General features: G+C 44.0%; 1 protein-coding gene across 2 annotated transcripts in view; it reads left to right on the top strand.

Annotated features, from left to right (window-relative positions):
* The window catches only part of plod2 (procollagen-lysine, 2-oxoglutarate 5-dioxygenase 2), a 146,994-nt gene that overhangs the window by 61,430 nt on the left and 57,878 nt on the right, over positions 1-27,686 (top strand). For both annotated transcript variants that reach the window (XM_078564230.1, XM_078564229.1), the window contains exons 4-6: positions 15,131-15,294; positions 26,666-26,778; positions 26,978-27,041. In XM_078564230.1, the coding sequence (XP_078420356.1) occupies positions 15,131-15,294; positions 26,666-26,778; positions 26,978-27,041 (341 nt within the window). The remainder of the gene's footprint in view (positions 1-15,130; positions 15,295-26,665; positions 26,779-26,977; positions 27,042-27,686) is intronic.

Here is a 27,686-nt window from a genome sequence, read left to right as displayed (position 1 = left end):
ACCACCTGTCGCAGGCCCTGCCTAGCAACTGTGCCCTTTAGGACTCGGCCAACTCAGTCTGTAGCAGTGCTACTGAGCCACTCTTGGTGATGTTCATTGGACTCGCCCACCCAGAGTGCATTCTGTGTCCTTGCCACGCTCACTGTTACTTCCAATTGGTGTTCAACATGGATGAGTAGTGATTCATCAGCAGTGTGGGATGTGGTAGGTGATAATCAGCAGGAGGATTCCTTGCCCATGTTTGACCTGATGCCATGAGACTTCATGGGGTCCAGAGCGAATGTTGAGAACTCTCAGGGCAACTCCCTCCTGACTGTATACCACTGTGCTGCCATCCCTGCTGGGTCTCTCCTGTCGATGGGACAGGACATAGCCAGGGATGTTGATGGTGGTGTCTGGGACATTATTTGTAAGGTGTGATTCCGTGAGGATTACTATGTCAGACTGTTGCTTGACTAGTCTATGGGCAGCTCTCCCAATTTTGGCACAAGTACCCAGATATTAGTAAGGAGGACTTTGCAGGGTCGACAGGGCTGGTTTACTATTGTCTCCTGTGCCTAGGTCGATGCTTGCAGACCTGTCCAGTTTCAGTCCTTTTGTAGACCTTGTAGCAGTTTGATACAACTGAGTGGCTTGCTAGGACATTTAACGGGGCATTTAAGAGTCAACTGCATAGAAACTAGGAGCAGGAGTAGGTCATTTGTCCCTTGGAGCCTGCTGCGCCATTCAACATGATCATGGCTGACCCTCTATCTCAACGCCGCTCTCTCTCCATGTCCCTTGATGTCTTTAATGTTTAGAAATCTATCTATTTCCTCCTTAAATATATCCAGTGACTTGGCCTCCACAGGCTTCTGTGGGAGGGAATTCCACAGGTTCACCACTCTCCGAGTGAAGAAATTTCTCCTCATCTCAGTCCTAAATGGCCTGCCCCATATCCTGAAACTGTGACCCCTTGTTCTAGAACCCCCAGCCAGAAGAAACATCATCCCTGCATCCAGTCTGTTCAGCCCTGTCAGAATTTTATATGTTTCAATGAGATCCCCTCTCATTCTTCTAAATTCCAGTGAATACAGGCCTAGTCGCCCCAATCTCTCATCATATGATAATCTTGCCATCCCAGAAGTCAGTCTGGTGAACCATCGCTGCACTCCCACATGGCAAGTATATCCTTTCTTAGGTAAGGAGACCAAAACTGCACACAGTACTCCAGGTGTGGTCTCACCAAGGCCCTGTATAGTCTGCTTTTATGTTCCTTGCAAGTTTACTCTCATACTCTATTTTTCCCCTCTTAATTAATCTCTTGGACCTGCCTTGCTGAATTCTAAACTACTCCCAATCCTCAGGTTTGCTACCTTTTCTAGCAACTTTATATGATTCCCTTTGAATCTAATACTATCCTTAATTTCTTTTGCTGGCCATGGTTGGGCGGATTGTCCTGTTCTGTTTTTGTGCAGAAAGGAATGTGTTGCAATGCATGCATTTGTTCCTTAAATATTAGCCATTGTCTGTCCACAATGATGCCTTTTATTGAAGTTCCCCAACCTGTTGAAGCCAACTCACCCCTCATACCTTGGTAGTTTCCTTTGTTAAGATTTAGGACCCTAGTTTCGGTTTGGATTACTTCACCTTCCAACCGAATAAAGAATTCTACCATGTTATGATCACTCTTCCCTAAAGGACCCCTCACAATAAGATTATTAATTAACCCCTTCTCATCGTACAATACTAATACTAAGTCTTGGATAGTCTGTTTCCTAGTTGGTTCCTTGACGAAATGGTCTAAAAAAAACATCTCCACGAATTCATCTACCACAGTATTATTGCTAATTTGATTTGCCCAGTCTATATGTAGATTAAAGTCACCCATGATTACTGTAGCACCCCTGTTACATGCATCTCTAATTTCCTGTTGAATGCCACCCCCTACCTTACTACTACTGTTTGGAGGCCTATAGACAACCCCTAATGTTTTCCACCCCTTGTTGCTTCTTAGCTCCACCCAGACTGATTCTACTTCTAGATTTAATGAGCCAATATCTTGTCTCACTATTGCACTGATTTCATCCTTAGCTAACAATGCCATGCCATCTCCTTTTCATTTTTGCCTGTCCGTCCTGAATATCGAATATGCTTCGATATTCAGTTCCCAGCCCTGGTCACCCCGCAGCCATGTCTCCGTAATCGCAATCGTATCATACCCGTTTACATCTGTTTGCTCTGTTAATTCATCTACCTTGTTGTGAATGCTCCATGCATTCAGGTACAATGCCTTTGGGCTTGTCTGTTCAACATTTTTACACATCTCTTTCTGTACTATTGCCCTATTTGCTGCTAGCCCTCCTTTCCTCTGCCTTCCACTTTTGTTTTCTACTTTTCTGTCTTTCATTTCTATCTTTGTTTCCCTGTCTTCTGCCTCCCCGCTCAGGTTTCCACCCCCCTGCCACTCTAGTTTAAACCCTCCCCTACTAGCGAATATTCCTGCGAGGATATTGGTCCCGGTCCTGCTGCAGTGCAACTCGCCCAGTTTGTACCCGTCCCGTCTTCTCCAGAATTGGTCCCAAAGCCTCAGGAATCTAAATCCCTCCCTCCTACACCATCTCTCCAGCCACACGTTCATCCGATCTATTCTCCTATTCTTGATCTCACTAGCACGTGGCACTAGGAGTAACCCTGAGATTACCTTTTTGAGGTCCTGCTTTTTAATTTATTTTCTAGCTCTCTATATTCTGCTTTCAGGACCTCATCCCTCTTTTTACTAATGTTGTTGGTATCAATATGGACCACGACCTCTGGCTGTTCGCCCTCCCCCTTCGCACTTAGTGCAAATCTGGGACAATTCTGCTCAGAGTTAGCGTTTTGAGTCTAACATGACTCTTCTTCGGAACTCCATTCTGCATATTCCGAAGAAGAGTTATCTTGGACTTGAAGCTTGAATATACAGTCTTTGACTGAAATAAGAATTCTATTGACTCGGTTTAGCTGAATTAGTTTGTGGTTTTCAGGTACACATAAAGCGCAAGCTACAGATAAACAAGCAGATTAGGTCAACTGTTGTCTTTGGGTGTCTGGACGATGCTGTTTACTGAAGTGGTGCTGTAGAAAGAAAAACCCAGGCTTGTTTCCTACCCCACATAAATTACATGGCCCCAACTTTCTGGTTGGGTCTAGTGCTGGGAAGTAAGGAGGTCAACAGGAGCACAACTACAGACCAGAGAAGTCTGTAACCATGGTATTGGACCCTTAGGGCAAATCCCCACAGCAGCCATCAGAAGGCATTGGACTTGAAGGTTATTCGAGGAAGGTAGGATACTCAAAACTCTACATTTGTCCGTGATCATAACCTTCAGGTATCCCCCAGGATTGCTGCAGGCCCTACAACTTGCAGGGGTCCTTCCACAAGCTCTACCAGCAGGTTTCACCAAGCAACCCACACTCCAAACCCCTCCACAGGAGCATACGGTGATTTCCCAGTGAGATGCGAGGCCAGGAATACCACCTCATTACAATTGTGATGCTGGGCCTGTGCCTATTTAGGAACTGGCCCTGTCACATTGGAAAACCCCAGGCAATCTAGAGTTACACAGTTAGTTGCAAGCCCAATGTAAAAAAAAAACTGCCTCCTTTTTCATATTTGCTACACCTGGGAACTGAATGTTTGGCAAGTGCTGTGGTGAGTAAAATTTAACGTGGCCTTATTCTTCAGAACTGAAGAAAGGTCCTTGACCTGAAACAGTAGCCAGAATTTTTAGCTGAGTGGGCAGGTGCGCGCCCAACCCGCTCGAGCATAAAATGATGCTGGGCGAGCATCCTGATGTCATCGCACACTCGCGCGATTTTTTGGTTGGCGGGCATGCATGGGAGTTGGCAGTGCACCCGCCGACAATTAATAGGCCTGTTGAGGCCATTAAATTTCTAATTGAATGAAATTTTTCATTGCCCGTCCAGCCTTTCATTGGCGGCAGGCAAAAAAGCCAAGCGGCCTTTGGATTTTTTAGGAAACCTCATCCACGGGCGAGATGAGGTTTCCAAGAGCAATTAAAAATTTAATTAAAATTTTTACATTTCATTTATTACACGTCCCTGCTCATGTGACAGAGTCACATGATGGGACATGTTTTTAACATGACATAGTTTTTTATTTATGATTTTTTAAATCTTCAGCTCCCTGAGGTAGCTCTGTGCCCAAGGGAGTTTTCGTTGCGCGCACATGCGCGATCTTGCACTCCTCTTGCCCCCACTCCGGCAGCCAGCCAGCGTGAAATCGATATTGGGGCTCGATCGCAGTCGGTTTCACAACCGCTCCTGGACCCGCCCCACAAGGTCAAAATCCTGGCCGTTAACTCTGTTTTTCTCTCCACAGATGCTGCCAGACCTGCTGAGTATTTCCATCATTTTCTGTTTTTATTATTGAATATCTGATATTTGGGGGGAGAGGGGGGCGGGGGGCTATTCGTTGGGGCATTATGCTATGTTTTTTTTTCTTTCTCATCTTTTTCAGGATGAGGGTCTGTCCAAATTCTTCTTGACTTAGCCAAATGCTGCAGACTTGAAAGTGGACAAACAGTCTTCTCCTTGACTTCCGCTAACGCTAGTGATTGTTGCGATACAGTTGGGGTTGAGCTGTAGAAGGACAACCCAAGGAAGGCTCAATACCTTCAGTTCAGGCTCTCAAGGAGAAAGAAAGTGGCCTCCACTTAGCATCCGCCTTCTGGCTTGTAGCACACAGGAAGCAATCATATGCTGTACCAAACTCATGATTGCGAAGGCTAATGCAGAGACGTTTTGCAGCTTGGGTTCCCTGTGTTGTCAGCGAGCAAATGTTCAGTAACTCTTGAAAAGTGTAGAGCCCAAAACCTGAAGAGCAATTTTTCTTATCTATGGCAATGAAAATGTAATATAAAAAAAGTCTGTGCAAACATTTGAGACAGAGTGAGCAGTATCCATTTAAGGATTTTGCATCTCGGCTTAAAGGATTTAAATAGAACAGCTGATCCTTGTCAGCCTAGGTTGCTGTTATCTTACATCCCCATCCCTACATTTCTCCTATTGACTTCTCACACACCATCTCTCTTTATCTCTCACTTATTTGATTATGAGTTCTACTAAAATCCAGTAGTCAGGTTTAAAAATGGGAAAAAAGTGTTCCACAGGAACTGATTTTTTTTTAATGTAATGCACAAAATAGAAAGTTAATCATTTTTTCTTGCCAGTTTTGTTCCCTTCTGAAGGCAGCACTTGTTTACTGGGATAAGCTTTTTGGGGAATGGGTCATCCTTGTCCACGTGCTGATTATTCATATAAAGCTTCGCTTTGAATGCATACAGGCTGTTCGACCCTGGGGGAATCAGTAGTCATCACGATTCTATCCATAACTGATATCCACACACGTGTGTATATATATATATATATATATATATCCACCAAGGCTCTTTTACAAACAGGCAGCCACTCTGGCTGTTTTTCCTTCCCTTGCCAGGCTGGGAATGCTATTGCTATTTATAACACATGGGCTACCTCCATGCAGATCAAAGGTATAACTTAGAACCTTAATCCGTACACTGTGGAAAGCACTAAGATAGGGAGAGATGGTGGCTCAGTGGCTATATCACTGGACTAGTAATCCACAGGCCCAAGCTAGTTCTCTGGGGACATGGGTTCAATCCCACCATGACAGCTGATGGAATTTGAATTCAGTTAATAAAATTTGGAATTGAAAGCTACTCTCAGTGATGGTGACCATGAAGCTATCATTGTCATAAAAATACACATGGTCCACTAAATGTCCTTTTAGGGAAGGAAATCTGCCATCCTTATTGCATCTGGCCTACATTTGACTCCAGAGCCATATGGTTGACCCTTCACTGCCCGCTGAAATGGACTATCAGGTCACTCAGTTCAAGAGCGATTAGGGATGGGCAAAAAGTGCTGACCTAACCCAACAACCGCCACATCCCATCAACAACTGAATAAAAACAAAGACTTTCGAAAGACTTTTTGACAAAATTCCACATAAAAGGCTATCAACGAAACTGATGAATCAGACTGGTAGAATCTGAGACAATTCGTTACGGGGAGTTATTTTAGAATTTGTGGGAAAGGAGGGCAAAGTAATGGATATGGTGCCTCCGTTAATAACCAAGATCCAAAAACTTCAATGCAAAGTGGTCAAGTTTGTAAGTTATTACCAAGCTAGTAGACGCAGTAGGTATGGAAGAAATGATTCAGAACTTAAGGTCCTAAGTTGTACCCTTGATCTGCATGGAGGTAGCTCATGCGTTATAAATAGCAATATCATTCCCAGCCTCGCAGGGGAAGGAAAAATGTGGACAGATTAAAGACTGAGTAAAATTTAATGTAAGATAAAAGCAAAAAACTGCAGATGCTGGAAATCCAAATCAAAAACAAAAGTACCTGGAAAAGCTCAGCAGGTCTGGCAGCATCTGCGGAGAGGAGCACAGTTAACGTTTCGAGTCCCACTCGTTGACATTAACTGTGCTCCTCTCCACAGATGCTGCCAGACTTGCTGAGTTTTTCCAGGTACTTTTGTTTTTGTTTTAAAATTTAATGTAGGCTAGTGTTAACTATACACCAAGTAAATGACATACTCCATGACTGCTGTTGAATTTTGAAGCTGAAAGAGACTGAGGAGATTTGATGGCCAACGTGGTATATTTTGTCAAATCTGCCTCCTGTCCTAAACGCTGTGCAGATGCTCTTTCGGTCGATCGCCATGTGGAAATGAAAACCGGTTTGCGAATCAAAATCATGGGCACGCGTTTCACCTCACACAATGCGAGCAAGGACTTGTCTCCCCATCGGGGAATTGAACCCCGGTCTCCCATGTGACAGGCGAGGATTCTCACAACTATACTAATGAGGAGAGGCCTTGATGGCCAACATAGAGAACCAGTACCGAGCAGCAGTTAACAAGAACAATGGAATGTTAGAACAATAGAGGATAAGCCAGTGGAGGTGGTGATCAAACTGAATGGTGCTCAGGCTATACTGCACCTTGAATACTGGGTCCATTTCTGGTTGCCAGGGAACAAGGGAAGACCTTCAATTATTGGAGGCAGTGCAGACAATCATAAGAATCACTTCTTGTGTCAAAGACTGAGTTCCAAGGAAAAACTGAAGCAACTTAGGCCTTTTCATCCCAGAAAAAGGTCATTAGGCAGGTGCTTTTCTGGAGGCAAATAAGATTAAGCAAATGGAAAAAAAATCCCTGAAATATTACGTTAAATTAAACAGCAGAAAGAGAATAAGGAGACACAGGTTCAAATGAGTACCCCTGCTGTCGTATTTGAAGGTGGGGTGGGAGGGGGAGGGGAGAGCTTGTAAGTTAAAATAGGTGGCGTTCCCACCACCTTCCCATCCAACCCTGACCTGTGTCCCATATTACGGTGGGCGGAGAAAGTGTCAGGCAGCCCAGATGCCCTTAGACCTATTGAGGCCCTTAAGTGGCCAATTAATGGCCGCTTAAGAGCCTCATTCTGCCTCTGCTGCTATTTACCATGCAGCAGACAGGTGGAGGCAAGGCAGGTTTCAACTCAGCTGCTTTCACAGTGTGGGCTACTGTCAGGCAAGAAAGGGGGACCCTCCTTTAGGAGCTCCCCTCTGTCCATTGGAGGTAACCCTCCCCCACCCACCCCAAAGATCAGACCCCCTCCCTTTAATCCCCCACAGCTCCCCCCCCCTCCCCCCCCCCACCCCCCACCAACTCCGGCCTCTTTGACTCAGCCCCCCCATAAGCCTCAACCCTCTCGCTGGGGTCTCCCATCCAGGCCCATCGAAATACCTGACTTTCCTCTGAGTCTGGGCTCCATGGCTCTTCTTCCTCAGCAACTGGCTGTAGTCCCTGCTCGATCCTGGCGCTGCTGGGACTACAGAGCTGCCAGCCAATCAGATGGTCCAGCAGTTGTCTAGGGTGGGACTTCCTCCCAGATAGGGGCAGATATTCCACTGTAAATTAATTAAGGCTGCTCCCGGCGTAATATTGACACGGGGCAATCAGCTGCTCAGCCGGTAGTCTCAAGACTGACTTCTCCTTTGAGTGGCGGGGAATATGCAGAAAATTCAGCCCAACAGATTTATTGTTCACACAAGTGAGGAACACAAGGAATGCGTTTCCAGGTAGAAGGGGAAACCTCAGGAATCACTTAAGAAATAATTGGATGCTGCACAGGGGAGACTTTAGGATCTTCCTGGATTTAAAAAAAATGGTCAAATGGCCTTCCTCAATGTTAGTTATATTGTTATCCTTTATGGCTTAGCAACTTAGCATGGTGACTATTAAATTATCATTGATTGCCGTCAAATCCCATCGGTTTCACGGATGCCCTTTAGGGAAGGAAATCTCCCATCCTTACCTGGCTTGGCTTACACGTGACTCCAGATTCACAGTAATTTGGTTGACTTTTAACTGCCCTCTAAAATGGCCTAGCAAGTCACTCAGCACGAGGGCAATTAGGGATGGGTAGCAAATCTGGCCTTGCCAGCGATGCCCACAACCCACGAAAGGATTTTTAAAAAACTCACTGGGTAAATCTGAGCCACCGGGGGGAGGGTGTGAAATCTGAGTGCCTACCTTAAAATAAAAAAAAGTATATGTTTTCTAACCACATATTGGAACACGTCGTTTACAGACCTTTCCCTTTTGGTGAACTCAATTTCTTCTTTTAAAAAAAATTACCTTCTGGCACCTTGAAATGTTCTGCTTTATCACAGTGGTGAAGGGCAATACATTTTTGCTTACTGTTCTTGAAAAGTAAAGCTAGCAGATTCTAATCTCTGCACACTGCTTCAATCTCAAGTTGCTGTTCTGACTTGTCTGATAGCTGCCTGATATTTGATGTATGGAGGGAGCAGGCGATTTATTTTAATGAAAGCCTTCTTATTCCCAGTGAACACTGACATTCAGAACAACTTGGCCAATTACTGTCACGGAAAATGTCTTTTGCTCCTGGCCAGTTTATCACTTTCTAATTACTAAGTTGTTATCCTTAGCTGGAGAGTCTAGAACGATGGGGCGTGACCTTAAAATTAAAGTGAGGTCTTTCAAAGGTGATGCTAGGAAGCCGTCATTCACACCGATTGCAATGGAAATCTGTAATTTCACCTCCCGCAAAGTTGCTGAGACCAGGGGTCAATTGAAAATGTCAAAGCTGAGATTGATAGAATTTTGTTAGGCAAGGGTAATAAGTGTTACAAAACTAAGACAGGTAAATTGGTCTATGATACAGATCAGCCACAATCTAATTGAATTGTGGAACTGGCTCGAGGGGCTGAATGGCCTATTCTTATTCCTGTGTTCCCAAAACTACGTTGTGGGTGATGGAAACAGAGGCTAGAGTTTCCTATAGGTAAACTTGTTATATGGTCATTTTGGCTCAGTTTCTAGCATTCCTGCCTTCTGTTACACCACCCTGTACCCAATACCCCTTTTCTGACCGGCACGATGGGACATTTGGTTCCATTCTCACATAACCAACCATGTCTGGAGCACCTCCAGCAAGACCTTCCCTTCCCACCCGCACATTGTTACTTCTACACTCCCCCAGGGATTTAACCTTGGCTGCCCTAATTTTCCTCAATTGAATGCTGGCCCTTGGTAAGATCATCCAAAGACATGGGATCAGGTTCCACAAGTTGCTGACAACACCCAGCTCTACTTCTCCACTAATCCTCCTCAACACTTCTACTACCCTGTGTTGTTGTAAACTGCTTGCCTGACATCCCAGAAGACTTGCAATTTCCTTCAGTTAAGCATTGGAAAGTCAAAGCTATTATCTTTGGCCCTTATCACAAACTCCATATCCTTGCCACCGATTCCCTCCTTCCCCTTGACCATTGAACAGGACTGTTTGAAACTCTATCTTATTTGACCCCAGACTGAGCTTCCAATCCAACACCCTCTCCTCACATGGATTAACTAGTTACACTTCCATAACAACACCTTGCCTCCATCCCAACCGCAGCCCATCTACCGAAACCCTCACCCATGTCTTTGTCACCTCTAGACTCAGTTCCCTTCTGCCACAATCAACTTAAATCCCTGCATCCTGCCACATCGAATTGTGAACCATTGGCAATTTAGCAATTAATGTGAGGAGGATGTTCCATGAAATTCCTCAAGCTTAATACTGGTGGAGCTCTTTATGTTTGGGCAAAACAACAAGTTCAAAGTGCTTGCAACCATTTTCACCAAAAGTTCCAGGCAATTAATCCTCCTTGGCCTCCTCCAGAGCCCCCACCATCACAGCCACCAGCCTTCAGTCATTCATTCCATGTTCCATCACAAAATTGTTGAATGCACTGGACACAGCAAGGGCTATGGGCCCTGACAACATCTTAACTATGCTGAAAACCTGTGCTCCAGAACTAGCCATGCCCTATACGTTTTGGTACAGCTGCTACACTGGTATCTACCCAAAAATGGGGAAAATTGCCCAGGAATTCCCTGTCCACAAAAAACAAAGCAAACACAATTCCAACCCCATCGGCCTACTCCCAATCATCAGCAAAGTGATGCAAGGTATCATCATTAAAGCAATGGTACTTTAAAGCAGCACTTAATCACCAGTATTTAATGATGTTCTGCTAGGACCAGTCGGCCCTAGACTTTGGTCCAAAGGTGAGCCCAAATTGAATTATGGAGGTGAAATAAGACCAGCCTTGCCATTAAGGCTGAATTTGACTGAGTGCCACCAGGGAGCGCTGATAAAATTGAAGGCAATAGGGACCAGTGGAAAACTCTCCAGTAGCTGGATTTACGCCTGGCACAAAGGGTTTAAGTTTTTGGAGGCCAGTCATCGCAGCCCTAGAACCTCCCTGCAGGAGTTTCTCAGGGTTTTATTCAATGCTCAACGATCTTCGATAGCTTCATCAATGACCTTCCTGCTGTCATGAGGTCCAGGTAGCGCTGTTTGTTAATGATTGTAGTGTTCAACTCCGTTCACTTCAGATAGTAAATTAGTCCATGCCCACAAGTAACAAGACCTGAACAACATAGCTTGGGTTGACATGTGGTGCAAATAGCACATGCCACTTAAGTGCCAGGAAATTACCATCTCCAACAAGGGAGGGCTTGACTGCCTCCTCGTAACATTCAATGACATTGACATTGCAGTGTCCTTGACCATCAATATCCTAGAGTTACCAATGACCAAAACTTCAACTGAACAGCCACATGAATGCCTAAAAGTCCATTTTCATCACCACCAGCAACTGCGGTGTTTACCACCAACAAGATGCACTGCAGAAACTCAAGATTTCGCCAGCAGTTCCTCCCAAATACACAACTTCAGGGACCAATAAGGACAAGGGCATGGGAATACCATCATCTCCAAGTCTCCTTCCAAGTCGCATACCATCCTGACTTTAGACGTACGTCGACATTCCTTTGTCATAGAATCAAAATCATAGGTAACAGTGTTGTAGAAGCAGCTTTTCTACATGAACAAAAGTAGTTCTAGAAAAAGGTCCCACCACTGTTGTGTATTGCACTGAGCAAGACTAACATATGCTCACTATCTCCTGCCAACGCAAGATGGTCATGCAAGATGGCCGCCGATATCTGTCAGCGCGTGTGCAGAAGCCAATGGCGTCAGTTGCAGGAGACATAAATCCACCCTCATAAGCGGTGACAGCTTCTTTTTGGCAGTTTATTTCATTGCCCATGTATCCCCAAAATCATTTTTAACACAAAAGAAACATGTCGCTACCAGGTGAAGTATCCCTCCGAACTAATTAAATGGTTGGTCTGAAATTTCTAGCAATATAATGCTTCCTGAGCCCTGCGGTGGGCTGGCACTCGGGGCGCAGCCATTTCCTCATCTCTGTCTCTCCAGCTTTCTCTCTCTCCCCAGTCACTTCTTCCAATATTTCATCTTTTACTACATTTCTGAAAAGACACCAAGTTATGACATTTTACTTGCGCATTAGGAGTGAGAATGGGCAGAAGGAGTGGGTCCCATTTGCCATTTTTCTCTTTCCTAGCCCTGGCTGAGGTTTGGGGCGAGCTGCAGATGGAGTGGATTGTTATAAGTGTTAACTTAATGCTGCCAGCGCTGTAACCTTTGCAATTCCAGGGCCAGTGTTTACTGCACATGTGCCCTGCTACGCATTGCCCCCATCAAAGATGGCAAACGCGCATGCACCTATGCATGCGCAGCATTGGCAACAAACGCAGTCAAGACATGCTCAACTGCAGGCAGTCGTTATTGAGCTAACTTTATTTCCACCTCCCCAACAGAGGGGGCAGCAGAGAGAGCAATATAACAAAATGCTCAGACCTTGCAATATACAACGACCACCTTCTTCCCACAGGCAATGAGGAATGAGTTAATAGCAGACTTGCCAGTGAAAGCCACATCGCAAGAATGAATTAAAGGGATAAAACTTTTAAATGTTGAAGCTGCACGTAAGAAATAAACATATATAGAATTTGACTTAAATGGCTTTTTTGTATTTTGCCAGTAGTCTGTACACAAGAGTTCTTTGTTTTGAACTGTTATTTACTAAGCTTGTAAACTTGCAGAATGGTTGTAGCGCAGAAGTGCACTAATGTTAATGACAAACTACTGACGTATTGATCTATAACATTGGCCAGAAACTGCCGGGAAGTCTTGCAGGATTTGGCAAATGGAAGGGGCAAATAATTTTATGGAATGCATATCAAACAAGCCACCATTTTAGGAAATGCTGCTTGTGCTGGCAACATTTTTACCGATTTACAGTAAGCCCTGGGGAAAATCAAGATGGCTCATTATCTGGAACCAGATTCAATCCAAGTCTTCTAATGTACCAATTAGTTTGTGCGACATGCAGATAAAGTGTTATTCTTCATGTTTAAGACTGCTCCAAGAAAAGACTTGTAGTTAACAGATTAGCAAGTTTCTTTCGGTTTGGGGTGGAAGGAGTAAGTGGAATCACAAGTTAAACCTATCCTAAAGTTTTTGAGAGATGTTCCAGTTATGTGTTAAAGTCCTGGTTATAAAATGCCGATTGTCTGCAGTTTGCTTACAGGATCCAGTATTTCAGGCATTCCTCCTATTTGCTTTTTTAAAAAGCAAAGAAGATCCCTGTGAAGACGTGTTTAATTATCCATCTTTATACGATGCTTGTTCAGTGTAACAGACCAGAAGAGTTGGAAAAGGAAATGTAACTGTTGGCTTCTGCTGGAGTCTCTCATACTATTTTCAAAAGCATGTTCTGCATTGGCTGCTGTACAGGGACATTAACAAATGCTGCTGAAATCTATAGGGACCTTTTCTTGTCTTAAAATGGAAAATGTTAGAAAAATGCAGCAGGCCAGCCAATATTCATTTTTTTTAAAAAAAAATCACGTTTGCAGCATTTACAATTTGTCCTTTCTCCTTTTCCTTTTAAATGTTGCGCCACAAATGTTGAAAGGATTCATAAAAATGGCCTGTGCCTCTGCCCTGATAGCTGTTGGTAAGTGTTTTGCGCTGTGTGGCACTAAGCCATAAAGAACAGCTAAGCCCCTGATTTATTCACTCATCTGCAGAGAGTTGCGCTGCTTTCACATTGGCTCCCTGGTGCGCAAGTTAAGCAAGCTTCAAAGTGCCTGTGCTGTAGGAGAGCCCAGCAATTCCCTCGTGTACAGACTGATGGTGATAATTTGGCTAGTGCATGTCCCTTTTGTGCCATCAAGAAATCACATGCAGGGATGTTGCAGAAGTTTGACCATGATGATAGTTTTAACTGCAGCAGAAAGGGTGAGAAAGTTTCATTGAGGTGGTTAAAATTATGAAGTATTATTTTGATCAGAGTCTGTGTTAATAAATCATGGCAGTATTTGACAGAGTGGAGCCCTAGTAAAATTGAAGTCAATTGTGATGGCTCATGTGCTTTTGGGGGATAAACCTATATTTTATGTTGGGGTGATGGCCCCCTTAAGAACTAGGTTTTTCTGGAAGGGGGTTTCTGGTAAAGCACCTTGCTTCCAGTAACTGATCAGGTGACCAAGTTTCCTGGGAGAATAACAATAGAGAAAGGCTGATCCGGAAGTTAATTATAGGGGTGGAGTAGATTGTGGGCATGGTTCTGTCTACTTGAGTTTCAGTTTTTAGTTTAGAACAGGCTTGGTGCAGGAAACATTTCTCACACAGGGTTCAGTTGAAATTTTGTGTGTTGGCTAAAAGAATTTAAAACTCTTGTTCACTGAAGGACGCTTAACAATGAGTTGGACTTCTAGGGATAGCCAAGCTGAGAAAAGAGAGGGAGAGTTTTATATGCCAGACGCCAGAGTTGAAGAATATTAGAACCCAGTGTCCTGGCCCAAGGCGGCTATGCTTTAGTGATGCCTATGGGATTCCACAACCATGGGATGGTTGGAGGAGATTTGAAGGCACAATCTTGTCTGAAGTAAGCGGAAGGCCCAGGAAATCTCAGGCCTTATATGAATCTTTGAAACAGTACTCAGACCAAGTGGTTAACCTTCCAATTTCTGACAACTATCTGATGTGAGTTATTGGTGTATATCAAATGGGTGTGGAAGGAAAGTTGAGTTAATAAGTTTTGTTTAAAACATCTGTTTTAATTGTACTTTTAACATCTTTAACATAACTGACTTGTTAAGATAAAGTATAGTTATTAGAATTCTTGTTCTTTGGTTTTTCATGTAGTAAAATTCTTTTGTTTTAATCTGTGCACCTAGTGGCTTCGTTCTTTTAGTAAATACCAGGGTTTTCAGATTTCAAAAAAAATGAATAATATTGTCTCTACTAAAATCATAACTCTATTTCATTAGGTCTTTTACAGTGACCTTTAGTTTGCCAGTTCAGAGAAGGCAGGAGCATCAGAAAATTCTGCCTCCCTGAATAAATGTCAGTTAGACATTCTTGAAGAGCTGAAAATGGTATTTTCCCCTATCTCATGAATCTGAGCTTAAACTTGAAGTTCATTTTCTCATTTATGAACTAAACAAATATGTAGAGCAACATCTGGGCTTTTTGCTTATAATTTGGGAATACAGTACTGAACAGAGATAAGTGGCTCATGTTGAGTCCTGTTATAGGAAGTATAGGGAATGGGGAAGACATAAAATGTACATGTGCGTACGCTCCAGAATGTACATGAGACCTTCTTTCGTTTTGTTTTCCAGTTACGATGTTCTTTTTGCCGGTGGCCCTGAAGAGCTACTGAGCAAGTTCCAGCAGTTCAATCACAAGGTGGTATTTGCTGCTGAAGGGCTTATCTGGCCAGATAACAGACTTGCAGAAAAGTATCCTAATGTCCGCAGCGGAAAGAGATTCCTTAATTCAGGAGGTAAGAATTGCTCTAAAGTGAGAAAAAAAACGCTACGTTTTCTCAGACTTTGTAAGGACTGAAGTGGTCAACTGTAAATTAAACAAATAGAATAATACCAGATGACCGTGAGAGACGTGGGGGGGAAAAACACTTCCCCATCTTGGAGAATTTCAACGGCTGTAAGTAACTCCACAGCTTCAAATGGAATAATAAGAGCTGTAGAAGGTGAGGCTAACCACAGCAGCCACATCTGACTGGATACTGCCCTTTGGCAATGGCATTGAAGTGGTGAATGTTTTGGTGAGAAGATGTATAATTTTTGTCTGAAAAATTATCAGTGTACATTTTTAGTGAGAAAAAGTCGAGGAACTGTGATACCCAGCCGTGATTTGCTCCTTTTCTTGCTCTGTCGTCTTGCCCCCCACCCCCGCAGCCTCCCAAATGCTGTTGACTCCTGATTGTAAAGTTGCTGGCAGGAGGAGATAGGTCATTGTCTAACACGAATGCTTCCTATAGGTTGTTGAAGAAAAGCATTGGTTTGAACCCGAGAACAAGTGCAAACACCCGTGCAAACACTCTTAAAGATGTGCGGTTTACTGAAGCCTAAATAACGAGAGAGTGAAGAAGAACGATTATCTCACACACCGCTTCTTTCCCACCTTCTCCCTCCCAATCCACCTCCAAAGAAAAACCTGAGACAGAGCTGCTGACTGTGCCTCTGCTAATGTAATACTCGCTTTGAATCAAAATTATGAATAAAGTGAACTTTGGTTGGTCTTCTGGAGGGAAGAAGCTTTGCCACCGGCTTTGAAGAAAGCTGCCTACAAAGCTCTGGTAATCTCTGTGTGGTGTGGGTTTTCCCTTTCCTGAAATTAGTCTGAATCTGGCATCAAGCCAAGGGGATCTCTCTGTAGGACAACTGTGATATAACCAAGCAGGGTAAGCAGTCAATCACATGGAAGCATTCTCAACGACGGTAATCAGGAAGTAAAATGCACTGATTGCCCCCGTAATATCATTTTACAGAGTGAAATAAATGATTGGGACACATGCATGAGATTAAGATAGAAAGCCGACATATAAACAATTTTTAAAAATGTTTTATTTTAAAAATATATTAATTTTTTTCCATTTGGTTGAGAAATTTGACTTTCTACAAATATTGTTGACATTTTTCAGGGTCAGTAATTATAAACTTAGTACAATGTTACACCTCATTCAAACGTTTTCATGGGCCTTTACAGCAAGACTGGTAATATAAATTTCAAGTTCTCATCAATTTAGTGACTTCTATTTGACTGTCACCTCTGACTTCAGAATCTCAACAGAGAAACATAGAATCGCTGACACCAGTTTCTGGATTCCTACATTTAACTGTGCAGTTGGGAACTCTAGATGTTGGTGCCCATTTCAGAGGAGTAATGGTGGCAAATGCTGACATGTTTTGCCATCATTACCCCAGCGAAATCCAGGCCATTATTATTCTATTGCCATAGCAGTTGGTAATGTTGTAGTTTCTGTCAAAGCACTCAGTTTGAGAGTTAACTTCCTTTTATACTGCTGCATACCTACTAAAATGAGAATTATGTTCACCAATGTCCTTTTTAAATGCAAGATCAATGTCACTTTACCTGTGTTGGACTTGTTTCTTGTTCTAATTTATTCTGTTACTTTAAACCTCAGAGGACAGACACATGCAGTTGTAACAATGCACAAACAATGGCCCATAACTTCCGCACTCCCCAGTGTTCAGATTTGGGGGGTACCGCAAAGATGCACTGGGGAATCCCTCTGGGAAGTTCCCAGGTAAGGGTTTGCACGGCAATTGCCCAGAAGTGCTAACTTCCTCTGGACAATTGCGCTGTGCTGGGAACCATCTGAAAATGTGTTTTAAATCTCAATCTTCGGATGGTTCCGCCAGGGTTATAGTAATAGTTATCCAGAAAACATTAGAAGAATTAAAGCCTTTTCTAACCTCTGGGTAAATATAGTAAAGGCCCAGACCAACCCCACGGAACCCCACCTCTCTCTCCCCCCCCCCCTCACAATGACCTCGAGTATCAGTAGGGTTGACCACCGCACAGCCCTTGTGGAGACAAAGTCCTGTCTTCACATTGAGGACACCCTCCAATGTGTTGTGCAGCACTACCACCGTGCTAAATAGGATAGATTTCAAACAGATCCAGCAACTCAAAATTGGGAACACATCAGGCATTGTGAGCCATTAGCAGCAGCAGAATTATAATCAACCACAATCTGTAACCTCGTGGCCTGGCATATTCTCCCACTCTACCATTACCATCAAGCCAGGGGATTGACCCTGGTTCAATGAAGAGGGCAGGAAGGCATGCCAAGAGCAGCACCAGGCATACCTAAAAATCAGGTGTCTGGTGAATCTACAACACAGAACTACTTGCGTGCCAAACAGCAGAAGCAGCATGCAACAGACAGAGCCAAATGATCCCACCTAACGGATCAGATCTAAGCTCTGCAGCCTTGCCGCATCCAGTTGTGAATGGTGGTGGACAATGAAACAACTAACTGCAGGAGGAGGGTACTCAAATATCCCCATCTTCAATGATGAGGGAGCCCAACACATCAATGCAAAAAACACGGCTGTCGTATTGGCAGCCTTCTTCAGCTAGAAGTGTTGAGTGGATGATCATCTCAGCCCCCTTCTGAGGTTCCCAGTGTCACAGAAGCCAGTCTTCAATCAATTTGATTCACTGCATATGATGTCAAGAAACAGCTGAAGGCATTGGATGCTGCAAAGGCTATGGGCTATGACGACGCTCCAGCAGTAGTACTATAGACTTGTGCTCTGGAACTAACTGTGCCCCTAGCCAAGCTGTTCCAGTATAGCTACAACACTGGCACATATCTAGCAATGTGGAAAACTGCCCAGGTATGACCTGTCCTCAAAAAGCAAGACAAATCCAACCCAAACAATTACTGCCCCATCAGTCTACTCTCGATCATCAACAAAGTGATGGAAGGAGTTTTTGACAGTATTATCAAGTGCCATATAAATACTGTGGCTACAAGAGCAGGTCTCAGAGACTGGAAATTCTGCGGAGAGTAACTCACCTCCTGACTTCCCAAAGCCTGTCCACCATCTGTAAGGCACAAATCAGGATTGTGATGGAATACTCTCCACTTGCCTGGATGATCACTGATGAAAAATAATTTCACCCAGAGGTTGGTGGGCATCTGGAATTCAATCCCTAAATTGGTGCTTGAGGCTGAAATGCTCAACTCATTTAAATGGTGCCTGGATCTGCACCTGAAGTGCTGTAACCTGCAAGGCTACGGACCAGGTGCTGGAAAGTGAGATTAAAAATGAGCGACTAGTTTCTTTTTTTGCTCTTGTTTTTGGCCGGCGCAGATACGATGATCTGAATAGCCTCTTTCTGCGCCATTACATTTCTATGGTTCTCTAATGCTCTGTTTGGGTTCTGCCAAGACCACTTAGCTTCTGACCTCCATTACAGCCTTGGTCCAGACATGGGCAAAAGAGCTGAACTCAAGAGGTGAGAGTGACTGTCCTTGATATCAAGGCAATGTTTGACCGAGTGTGGCACCAAGGAGTCAATGGGAATTGGAGAAAACTCTCCACTGGTTAAATTCATACCTAACACAAAGGAAGATGGTTGTGGTTGTTGGAGGTCAATCGCCTCAGTCCTGGGACATCACTGCAGGAGTTCCTCAGAGTAGTGTCCTAGGCCCAACCATCTTCAGCTACTTCAACAATAACCTTTCAACCATCATAAGGTCAGAAATAGGGATGTTCACTGATTGCACAATGTTCAGCACCATTGCGATGACTCAGATGCTGAAGCAGTCCATGTCCAACTGCAGCAAGACCTGAACAACTTTCAGGCTTGGGCTGATAAGTGACAAGTTACATTCGTCCACACAAGTGCCAGCAAAGATTATCTCCAACAAGAGAGAATCTAACTATCTTCCCTTAACATTCAATGGCATAACCATTGCTGAATTCCCTCATTATCAACATCCTGGAGGTTGCCAATGACCAGAAACTGAACTGGGCTAGCCATATAAATACTGTGGCTATAAGAGCAGGTCAGAGACTGGAAATTCTGTGGAGAGTAACTCACCTCCTGACTCCCCAAAGCCTGTCCACCATCTGTAAGGCACAAATCAGGATTGTGATGGAATACACTCCACTTGCCTGGATGAGTGCAGCTCCCACAACACTTAAGATGCTTGACACCATCCAGAACAAAGCAGCCTGCTTGATTGGCACCTCATCCACAATCTTAAACATTGCATCGGTGGTGGAGTGGATGACAGTGGCAGCAATATCTACCATCTTCAAGATGCACTGCAGCAACTCACCGAGGCTTCCTCGACATCACCTTCCAAATGTGTGACATTTACTACCTAGAAGGACAAGGGCAGCTGATGCATGGGAACGCCACCTGCAGGTCTCCCTCCAAGCCACACACCATCCTCACATGGAACTATGTCGCCGTTCCTTCACTGTAGGAAATCCCTAACAGCACTGTGGGTGTACCTGCACCACATGACCTGCAGCGGCTCTAGAAGGCAGCTCACCACCACCACCACCTCATGGGTAATTAGGGATGGACAATAAATGTTGGCCTAGACAGCAACGTCCACACTCCGTGAAAGAATAAAAAAATGTACACGGAACTTCATTGAGCTCATACCTTGCAATCCATTACAAATAATCAGGGAGGTCACAGTAATGATTTCATTATGAGTATAGCGCACACTCAATTTCACTCAATTCCTGCACTAATTCTACCTTAACCTCTATATTCCATGCATAGTCCAACTAAGTCATTGTACATCAAAGATAAATAAAAGTGATATCAGAATAATAACATGGAGCCAAAAAAAAGTGCACTTAACTCTAAGTCCCAAGTCCCTTCAAATCATTCTGTTACCATGGTCATATTACCCTGTTAGGGTCCATGGTTATATTGTCTTCACAAGCTCTTCCAACTATGTTATTACTATAAGCACAATTAATCCAATTAACATCTTCTAGACCATCAGATGCATGATTGAATATCATCAGCTCCTTTATCAGAGAAGACATTCTTACCTTAGGCCTGCTTACACATTTAATTCCATGCTTAATAATAAACTCTTTAATGCATGGGGTGGAATTTAAAGGGGCCCTCAGCAACACGGTGGGAGGCAGGAGGTGCCAGAGTGTTGGGGAGAGGGGTGGGCAGTAGGGAGACAGAGGCCCTATCGCCTTCCTGATGCCATGGAATTCTCTCAGCAGTGGGGAAGGTGGAGTACAGTGGAAAGGTGGCAAGGTCCCTGGACTAATAATCCAGAGGCCCAGGCTAATGTGCTGTGGGTTTAAATCCCACCATGGCAGTTGGCGGAATTAAAATTAAATTAATAAAATCTGGAATGGAAAGCTAGTCTCAGTAATGGTGATTGTGAAACTATCATTGATTGTTGTAAAAATCCATCTGGTTCACTCATGTCCATTAGGGAAGGAAATCTGCCATCCTTTCCCAGTTTGACTACAGCAATGTGCTTGACTCGGAACTGCTCTCCGAAATGGCCTAGCATGCCACGCAGTTCAAGGGCAGGCAACAAATGCTGGCCTTGCTACTGATACCCACGCCCCATGAAAGAATAAATATTTTTTTAAATCCCTAGTTTCCCAGAGTAGGTGATGGTGAGCTGTTTACTTGAACTACTACAGTCTGTACCTGTAGCGGCTCTTACACAGCTGAGTGCTTGCTAGGCCGTGTCACAGGGGAACTTAGAGTGAACAGCGTTGGTGTGGGACATGAACTCAGATGTAGGCTGGATGACAAAGCTCCTTTTCCAAAAGAAAAATCAGTGAATCAGTTTTTATAGTCATATGGACTTGAAACTTGAACTGTTTCTCTCTCCACTACTGCCAGACCTACTGGGTGTTCCCAGCATCTTCTGTTTTTATTTCAGATTTCCAGCGCCTGCAGTAATTTGCTTTTGTTTTAGCTTCTATATCAATCTGACAGCTTCATGGTTACTTTTACAGATCCCAGTTTTATATTTCCTTACTCTTAAAACTAAATGTCGTGCTAAGCTGGGATTTAAACTCCAGTTCTGTGGATTGTTTATCCAGTAACATGACTACATATTTAGCCTTTGTCGTTTTATTATTTCCTGCCCCCATTGGTACAAACTTAACTGCGTCTTGTAAATTATGTCACAAACTTTTTTTTTAACTTTTTACAACTAAAGAGATATGTGGTCCTTTTAATAATTTCGAGTCTCCAATCATGATTTTTTTTTGTATGGATGCTTGCGTCTCTGTACCCAGCTATCATTAGAAAGATAGCCACATTTACACTGTAGATTGCAGTGTGCACTTGAAATGATTCCACATCAGAATGAGAACTTAGGAAGAGCACTATCCTAAGCAGGGAACTCAGGGCATGAATGTGACTTTGTATCTGCACAGGGCTATCTGAAGACTGTCCAGCAAAAGAGGAACAGACTTCTAATTCCAAAAAAGCCAAAGGAAAGCTCGGAGACTATAAGCGGTGCTCACTGCATTACTGGAGTTTCTGTTACCACATATGAAACTGTAACTTCTTCATGTTCCTTTGGAATGATTTTGCCCAGCTGCTGGTCTACACAGATGTTTGGCATGATTCCCAAGAGGCCTGCCCACAATGTGAGCTTTCACTCCCCACCTTGCAAAGAAAAGTGGCTGCAGACATTCCAGATTCTATGGTGATGTCAGCATTTTTAAAAAAAAATTATTGGCTAAACCCCATGGCCCAAAGCAACTGCAGTCACAGTGTGATACAACCTCATTATACTTAACAAAAGCAGATTGTTTTGATTAATAGTGGTGCAGTGCTTTGATTTCAGTTGTTACAAAGTGATAAAATACTGGCATTTATTAATCTAACTTGATATCTTGATCAAAATTTGCCTATCATAAATATGGACAACCAGGCATTTGAAAAGCTGAAAGCCTTGATTTTCCCATTCAGACAGGAAAATTTACAACTTGCCTATGTAAATGTGGCAGACAGCTGACAGCATGCAATGTCTGCAGCAATAAAGCTACTCATTACAGTATGCAAGATAAGGTGTCGATATTCCAGAACAAAACTCTGCAGCCACTGTGTAGCTTTTTGATCAGTACAATTTGTGTGTGTGTTGAATGTATCATATCAACTTCATTTTTGTTATTCTTTCACGGGGTGTGGGCTTCGCTGGCTAAGCCAGCATGTGTTGCCCATCCATAGTTGCCCTTGAGAAGGTGGCAGTGAGCTGCCTCCTTGAACCGCTACAGTCCACGTGGTGTAGATACACCCACAATGCTGTTAGGGAGGGAGTTCCAGGATTTTGACCCAGCGACACACAAGGAACAGTGATAAATTGCCAAGTCAGGATGGTGAGTGGCTTGGAGGGGAGCTTCCATGTGTTGGTGTTCCCATGTGTCTGCTGCCCTCGTCCTTCTAGATGGTAATGGTCGTGGGTTTGGAAGGTGCTGCCTAAGGAACCTTGGTGAGATCCTGCAGTGCATCCTGTAGATGGTACACACTGCAGTCACTGGAATTGAATTCTCGTCTCAGTAAAGGTGAACAGAGTCTCTTCAAACAGCACACTACAGCATTCTGAAGCATTCTATTTAAGAAGAGTTTTTACAAAATACAACAAACTGCATTCATACCTGAAACTATAGCAACATCTCCCGATAAAAGCAGGGTAATTTCTCCAAAAAAAATTCAGTGAGTGACAGTGAAGGAACAACGAGTGGGTGAATGGAGGGAGTGAATGTTTGTGGATGGGGTGCCAATCAAGCGGGCTGCTTTGTCCTGGATGGTATCATGCTTCTTGAGTGTCGTTGGAGCTGCACTCACCCAGGCAAGTGGCGAGCATTCCATCACATTCCTGACTTGTGCCTTGTAGATGGCGGACATGCTTTAGGGAGTCAGGAGGTGAGTTACTCGTTACAGGATGCCTAGCTCCTGACCTGCTCTTGTAGCCACAGTATTTATATAGCTTGTCCAGTTCAGTTTCTGTTGATGTTGGTAGTGGGGGATTCAGCAATGGCAATGCCATTGAATGTCAGGGGGTGATGGTTAGATTCTCTCTTGTTGGAGATGGCCATTGCCCGCCACTTGTGTGGCACACATGTTACTTGTCAGCCCAAGCCTGGATATTGTCCAGGTCTTGCTGCATTTGGACATGGACTGCTTCAGTACCTGAGCAATATGTTGTTTGAAACACTCCTGCTGCTGAATTGCCAGCCAGAATAGAAATGATTGTGTAATTTCTTCATAAATCACGCCTGGACACAACACTGCTCTAAATGACTGGAATCAATTTTTAACATATAATTTGTATGTAACCATACTCCACTCATTGCATAAAGGTAAAATACTGTGGATGCTGGAAGCTCTGAAGATGAGTCATACAGACTCAAAACGTTAACTCTGTCTTTCTCTCCACAGATGCTGTCAGACCTGCTGAGTTTTTCCAGCATTCTTTGTTATTGCTCCACTCATTGCGCTTTTTTTCCCCCGAGAAATTGCCCTGCTTTTATCGGGAGATGTCGCTGTCGTTTCAGACATGAAATCTGTTTGTTGTATATTGTAGAAACTCTTTTTAAATAGACCCTGTAGACTGTTGTAGTCTGATGTTTAAAGAGACTCTGTTTGCTGATTAGATAAACTTTTATGACTGCTTGTGGTAAAGAGTGTAGGCGTAGTAAGTGTACTGAGTTCCTGGAGTGAAGTTTGAATGGACAGCTGTTCGATGCAGAGATGCTACTTTGTAAGAATAGCCGACATCTAAATTCGATTGCAGTGCTCCAGATATTGTTCTGGCTGAGATCAGCTAACATAGCAGACACTAATTTTGTACCTGGCATCTTGTGGCTTATGTGGATGAATAACTGCACACACACTATGGCCGGGATTTTCCGTGTCTGCTGGTGTCGGGTGTGTTCTGTGACGTGAGCGGACAATATCGTGCGATCGGTTTCACGATTATCCGCTCAGCCTGCCGCCTTCTCCACCATAAGACATTGGAAACCTTATTGTAACACATCCGTGTATCATTATTATGCCAGCCCACCGGAATTGTTTATCCCCCCACCGATCATCCGCCCATGTCGGCGGAAAACACGCCAACATGTTTCACAACAGCACATAAGTGACGTGCATTTGGCCGGCTGCACTTCACTCAGGACTTCAAAGTTTGTTTGCCTACCTTGCTTCGGTCAGCACTCGCAGTTATCAGCGCCAGGCTTCATAGACAGCACCACATCACTTTTAGGGGGGCTCATGGGCAGGTCTGTACCTACCAGATCCGCCATTATTGGGTGGCTTTTCAATGGCTGCAGGGCTGGGTCTTGCTTGGGTAAGTGGGGGAAGTGGCCTCAGGCAAGGCAAGAGACTGCAGGGCGAGGGCTGTACTGGGGAAGGAGGGTATCCCAGGGTGTGTGTGGGGGCACATGTTGATCTGTGCAAGTGGCCTCAAAATGGTGAGGGCAGGGGAGGCAGTCTCCAGAGGAGATGAGGCTAGATGGACTGTGAGGGGGTGTGTGAGAGAATGGATGGTGATGTCCCTTGAGCTGGCAGTGGGTGAGATGCCAGTGAATGTGTGATGTGCTTGAGTGTGTGAGTTTAGAGTGATGAGTTGGTTGCCATACCCTGGTTGCACGGATGAGATCATTCATCCTCTATCTGCATTGGATGGCCGATCTCTTCTGTGCAGCATTGGCGCTGATCACCACTGCCATCGCCTACCAAGCCATAGTGGTAATGTTGCTGCCCTTCCTATGGCCAGAGCAAGGGTAGAGGACATCACAGCGGCCTTCACGGTGTCCAAAAGGCGCTCAAGGCTCCAGTCATCTTACCTTTTGGGACCATGTCGTCTTTGCTGCAGCCCTGGGCTGGAAGCACTGAGCGAGGCTGTACTATAAATGTGGTGCCTGGGGTGATGAAGCGGCGAGGTGATGGCATGGCAGGTGAATCAGAGCCCGCTCACCATGGAAACCTAATGTTTCCTGGGAATGCAAAAATAATGCGGCGGGTTTGGGATGATATGGTATGGAAACCTGCCATCGCGGCCGGTGTTAAAAACCTCATTTTACCCGCCCACTACCGTACTCAGTACAAACCGGGGACGATTCTGCCCTACATTTACCTACTAAACCATTGGGGAGTTACAACCAACAAGACTGCATTGTATCTAATTGTACCACTGTGTCAGCCACTGAGTTTGAGGTGAGGTGGGGCTTACAGCAGGACTCGCAGCAAGCAGTGTATTTAACAGCAAGCAAAATCTATTAATTAGCAAACAAGACCTTTTAAACAGCACACTACAACAATCTACAGTGTCTATTTGAAAAGAGTATCTACGGATTACAGCCAACAGAATTCCTGTCTGAAACTAGCAACATCTCCCGATAAAAGCAGGATAATTCCTCCAGCAAAATGCAGTGAGTGAAGAATGACTACGTACAAATTGAGTGTAAAATTGATCCTAGTCATTTAGAGCAGTGCGGTGTCGAGGCATGGGGCAGGATCTTCTGGTCAGTGAGAGGGGGCGAGGCCCACTCGCCAACGCATAAAATGACGCGGGATGACGTCAGGTGGAACTCCCGACGTCACCCCGCGTCATTTCCATTTTCAGGTCGGCGGGAGCGCAGCCAAGTCAGCTGTGCGACCACCGACCTGTCAACGGCCTATTGAGGCCATTGAGAAAGTAATTAAAGTCATTAATGGACCTGCCCGTCCAACCTTAAGGTTGGACGAGCAGGCCTGGAGTCCTGGCGAGCTTCAGAAAAAGCATGAAACCTCATCCACAGGTGGGATGAGGTTTCATGTGGGTATTTAAATCTTTAATAAAGGTTTCAGTTAAAGTTATGGACATGTCCCAATTCATGTGGCACTGTCACATGAGGGAACATGTCAGGGAAATTTTTCTTTCATTTTGTTGCAAATTTTAACTTCGAGCCGATCTCCCTGAGGCAGCACTTAGCCTGTGCGAAAGAGCGCACTCCCAGCTGAGGGAATCCCCCCCCCCCCCACCATGGGGAGATCATTTTTCCCATGATTTCTGAAGAAATGACCCAATCCCCTCTTTCCTAGCTGGGAATAGTGGTGTCACCCTGAAAAAAACCCAGAAAAATTGAGGGTATGCACGTTTTTAAAATGTACAGCTCCTGAGCATACAATTTTGATAGTGCGTCAATAAAGTGGTATTCTCCCATTTCCCACCGTGTAGATTCTCAGCTTTTTCGACCAAAGCTACAGACTTCCTTTGTTTTGACTGTTGAAGAAATCTTTCTTTTATTTCAAGACTGCTGTATTTTTGTGGACGACTTTGTACTACCACCCGTGTACTTTTTTTTCCTCAGGTGTCATTGGATATGCTTCTTCTGTAAATCGCATTGTAGAGAAATGGCAACTACAAGATAACGATGATGATCAACTATTCTATACCAAAATTTATGTGGATCCCTTAAAGCGAGTAAGTAAATTGAGGACAAGATGATGAGAGTTTATGGTTACAAATGACCTAATCGTTTACTCTTAATGATAGTTCTGTAACAGTTGGCTTCTCTTCAGGTGTTTCTCCAGAGACTGAAAAGCAATTGTAGTAATTTGCCAGAATTGTTATGGTGCATGAAGTACGTTTGGGATTAATACCCTTTTTTGTATTCTTCTAGCTTTCTATCAACATAACCTTGGATCACAAAAGCAAAATCTTTCAAAACTTGAATGGGGCTGTAGGTAAGTAAGCTCCAGTCTTCTGCTTTAGTATCAATGTTTGCTTGTTTATGAGCTGCAAGTATTGATCAGCCTATAAATTCCTATTGTGTTTCTCTGCCGATTTATATTTACCACGTAAACCTTAACGGTACGTTTTATGTTCTCAGTAATCAGGCAAAGTTACGAAAGTGATTTGTAGCTGGTCTTAATAAACTGCCTTACTTTTACTTCACAATTGGCAATAATTGACCAGGAACTGCAGCAGTTCGAGAAGGTGGCTCACCACCATCTTCTCGAGGGCAATTAGGGATGGGTAATAAATGCTGCAACGCCCAGATCCCGTGAAAGAGAATACATTTTTAAAAATCCATTCGTTTCCCTTTTAATTGGCTCCGTAACGTTTTTTTTTAAACCTGTCAATGACTTTTTTTTGATTTGGTTCTTTTTAACTTAAGTGACTTCTGAGTAAATTTGTCCCAGAATTATTTCTGGGCTCAATTTCTACTCAAACGGAGCTAACTTGGATTACACCTCATGGTAAAAGAGGCATAACTGACTCTTACTCTGCTGTGAGTTAGAGACCATGAGCAGGGACAGAAAACCATACCGCGTCACCTTCAAAGGTTGGTTGTTGGGTGGCTTTAGCATTTATATTATGTTGTCATT

Source organism: Cetorhinus maximus, chromosome 19, assembly GCF_964194155.1.
Source record: "Cetorhinus maximus chromosome 19, sCetMax3.hap1.1, whole genome shotgun sequence".
Lineage (NCBI taxonomy): Eukaryota > Metazoa > Chordata > Chondrichthyes > Lamniformes > Cetorhinidae > Cetorhinus > Cetorhinus maximus.
The sequence above is the reverse complement of the archived record's forward strand: the minus strand, read 5'-3'. Positions and strand labels throughout refer to the sequence as shown.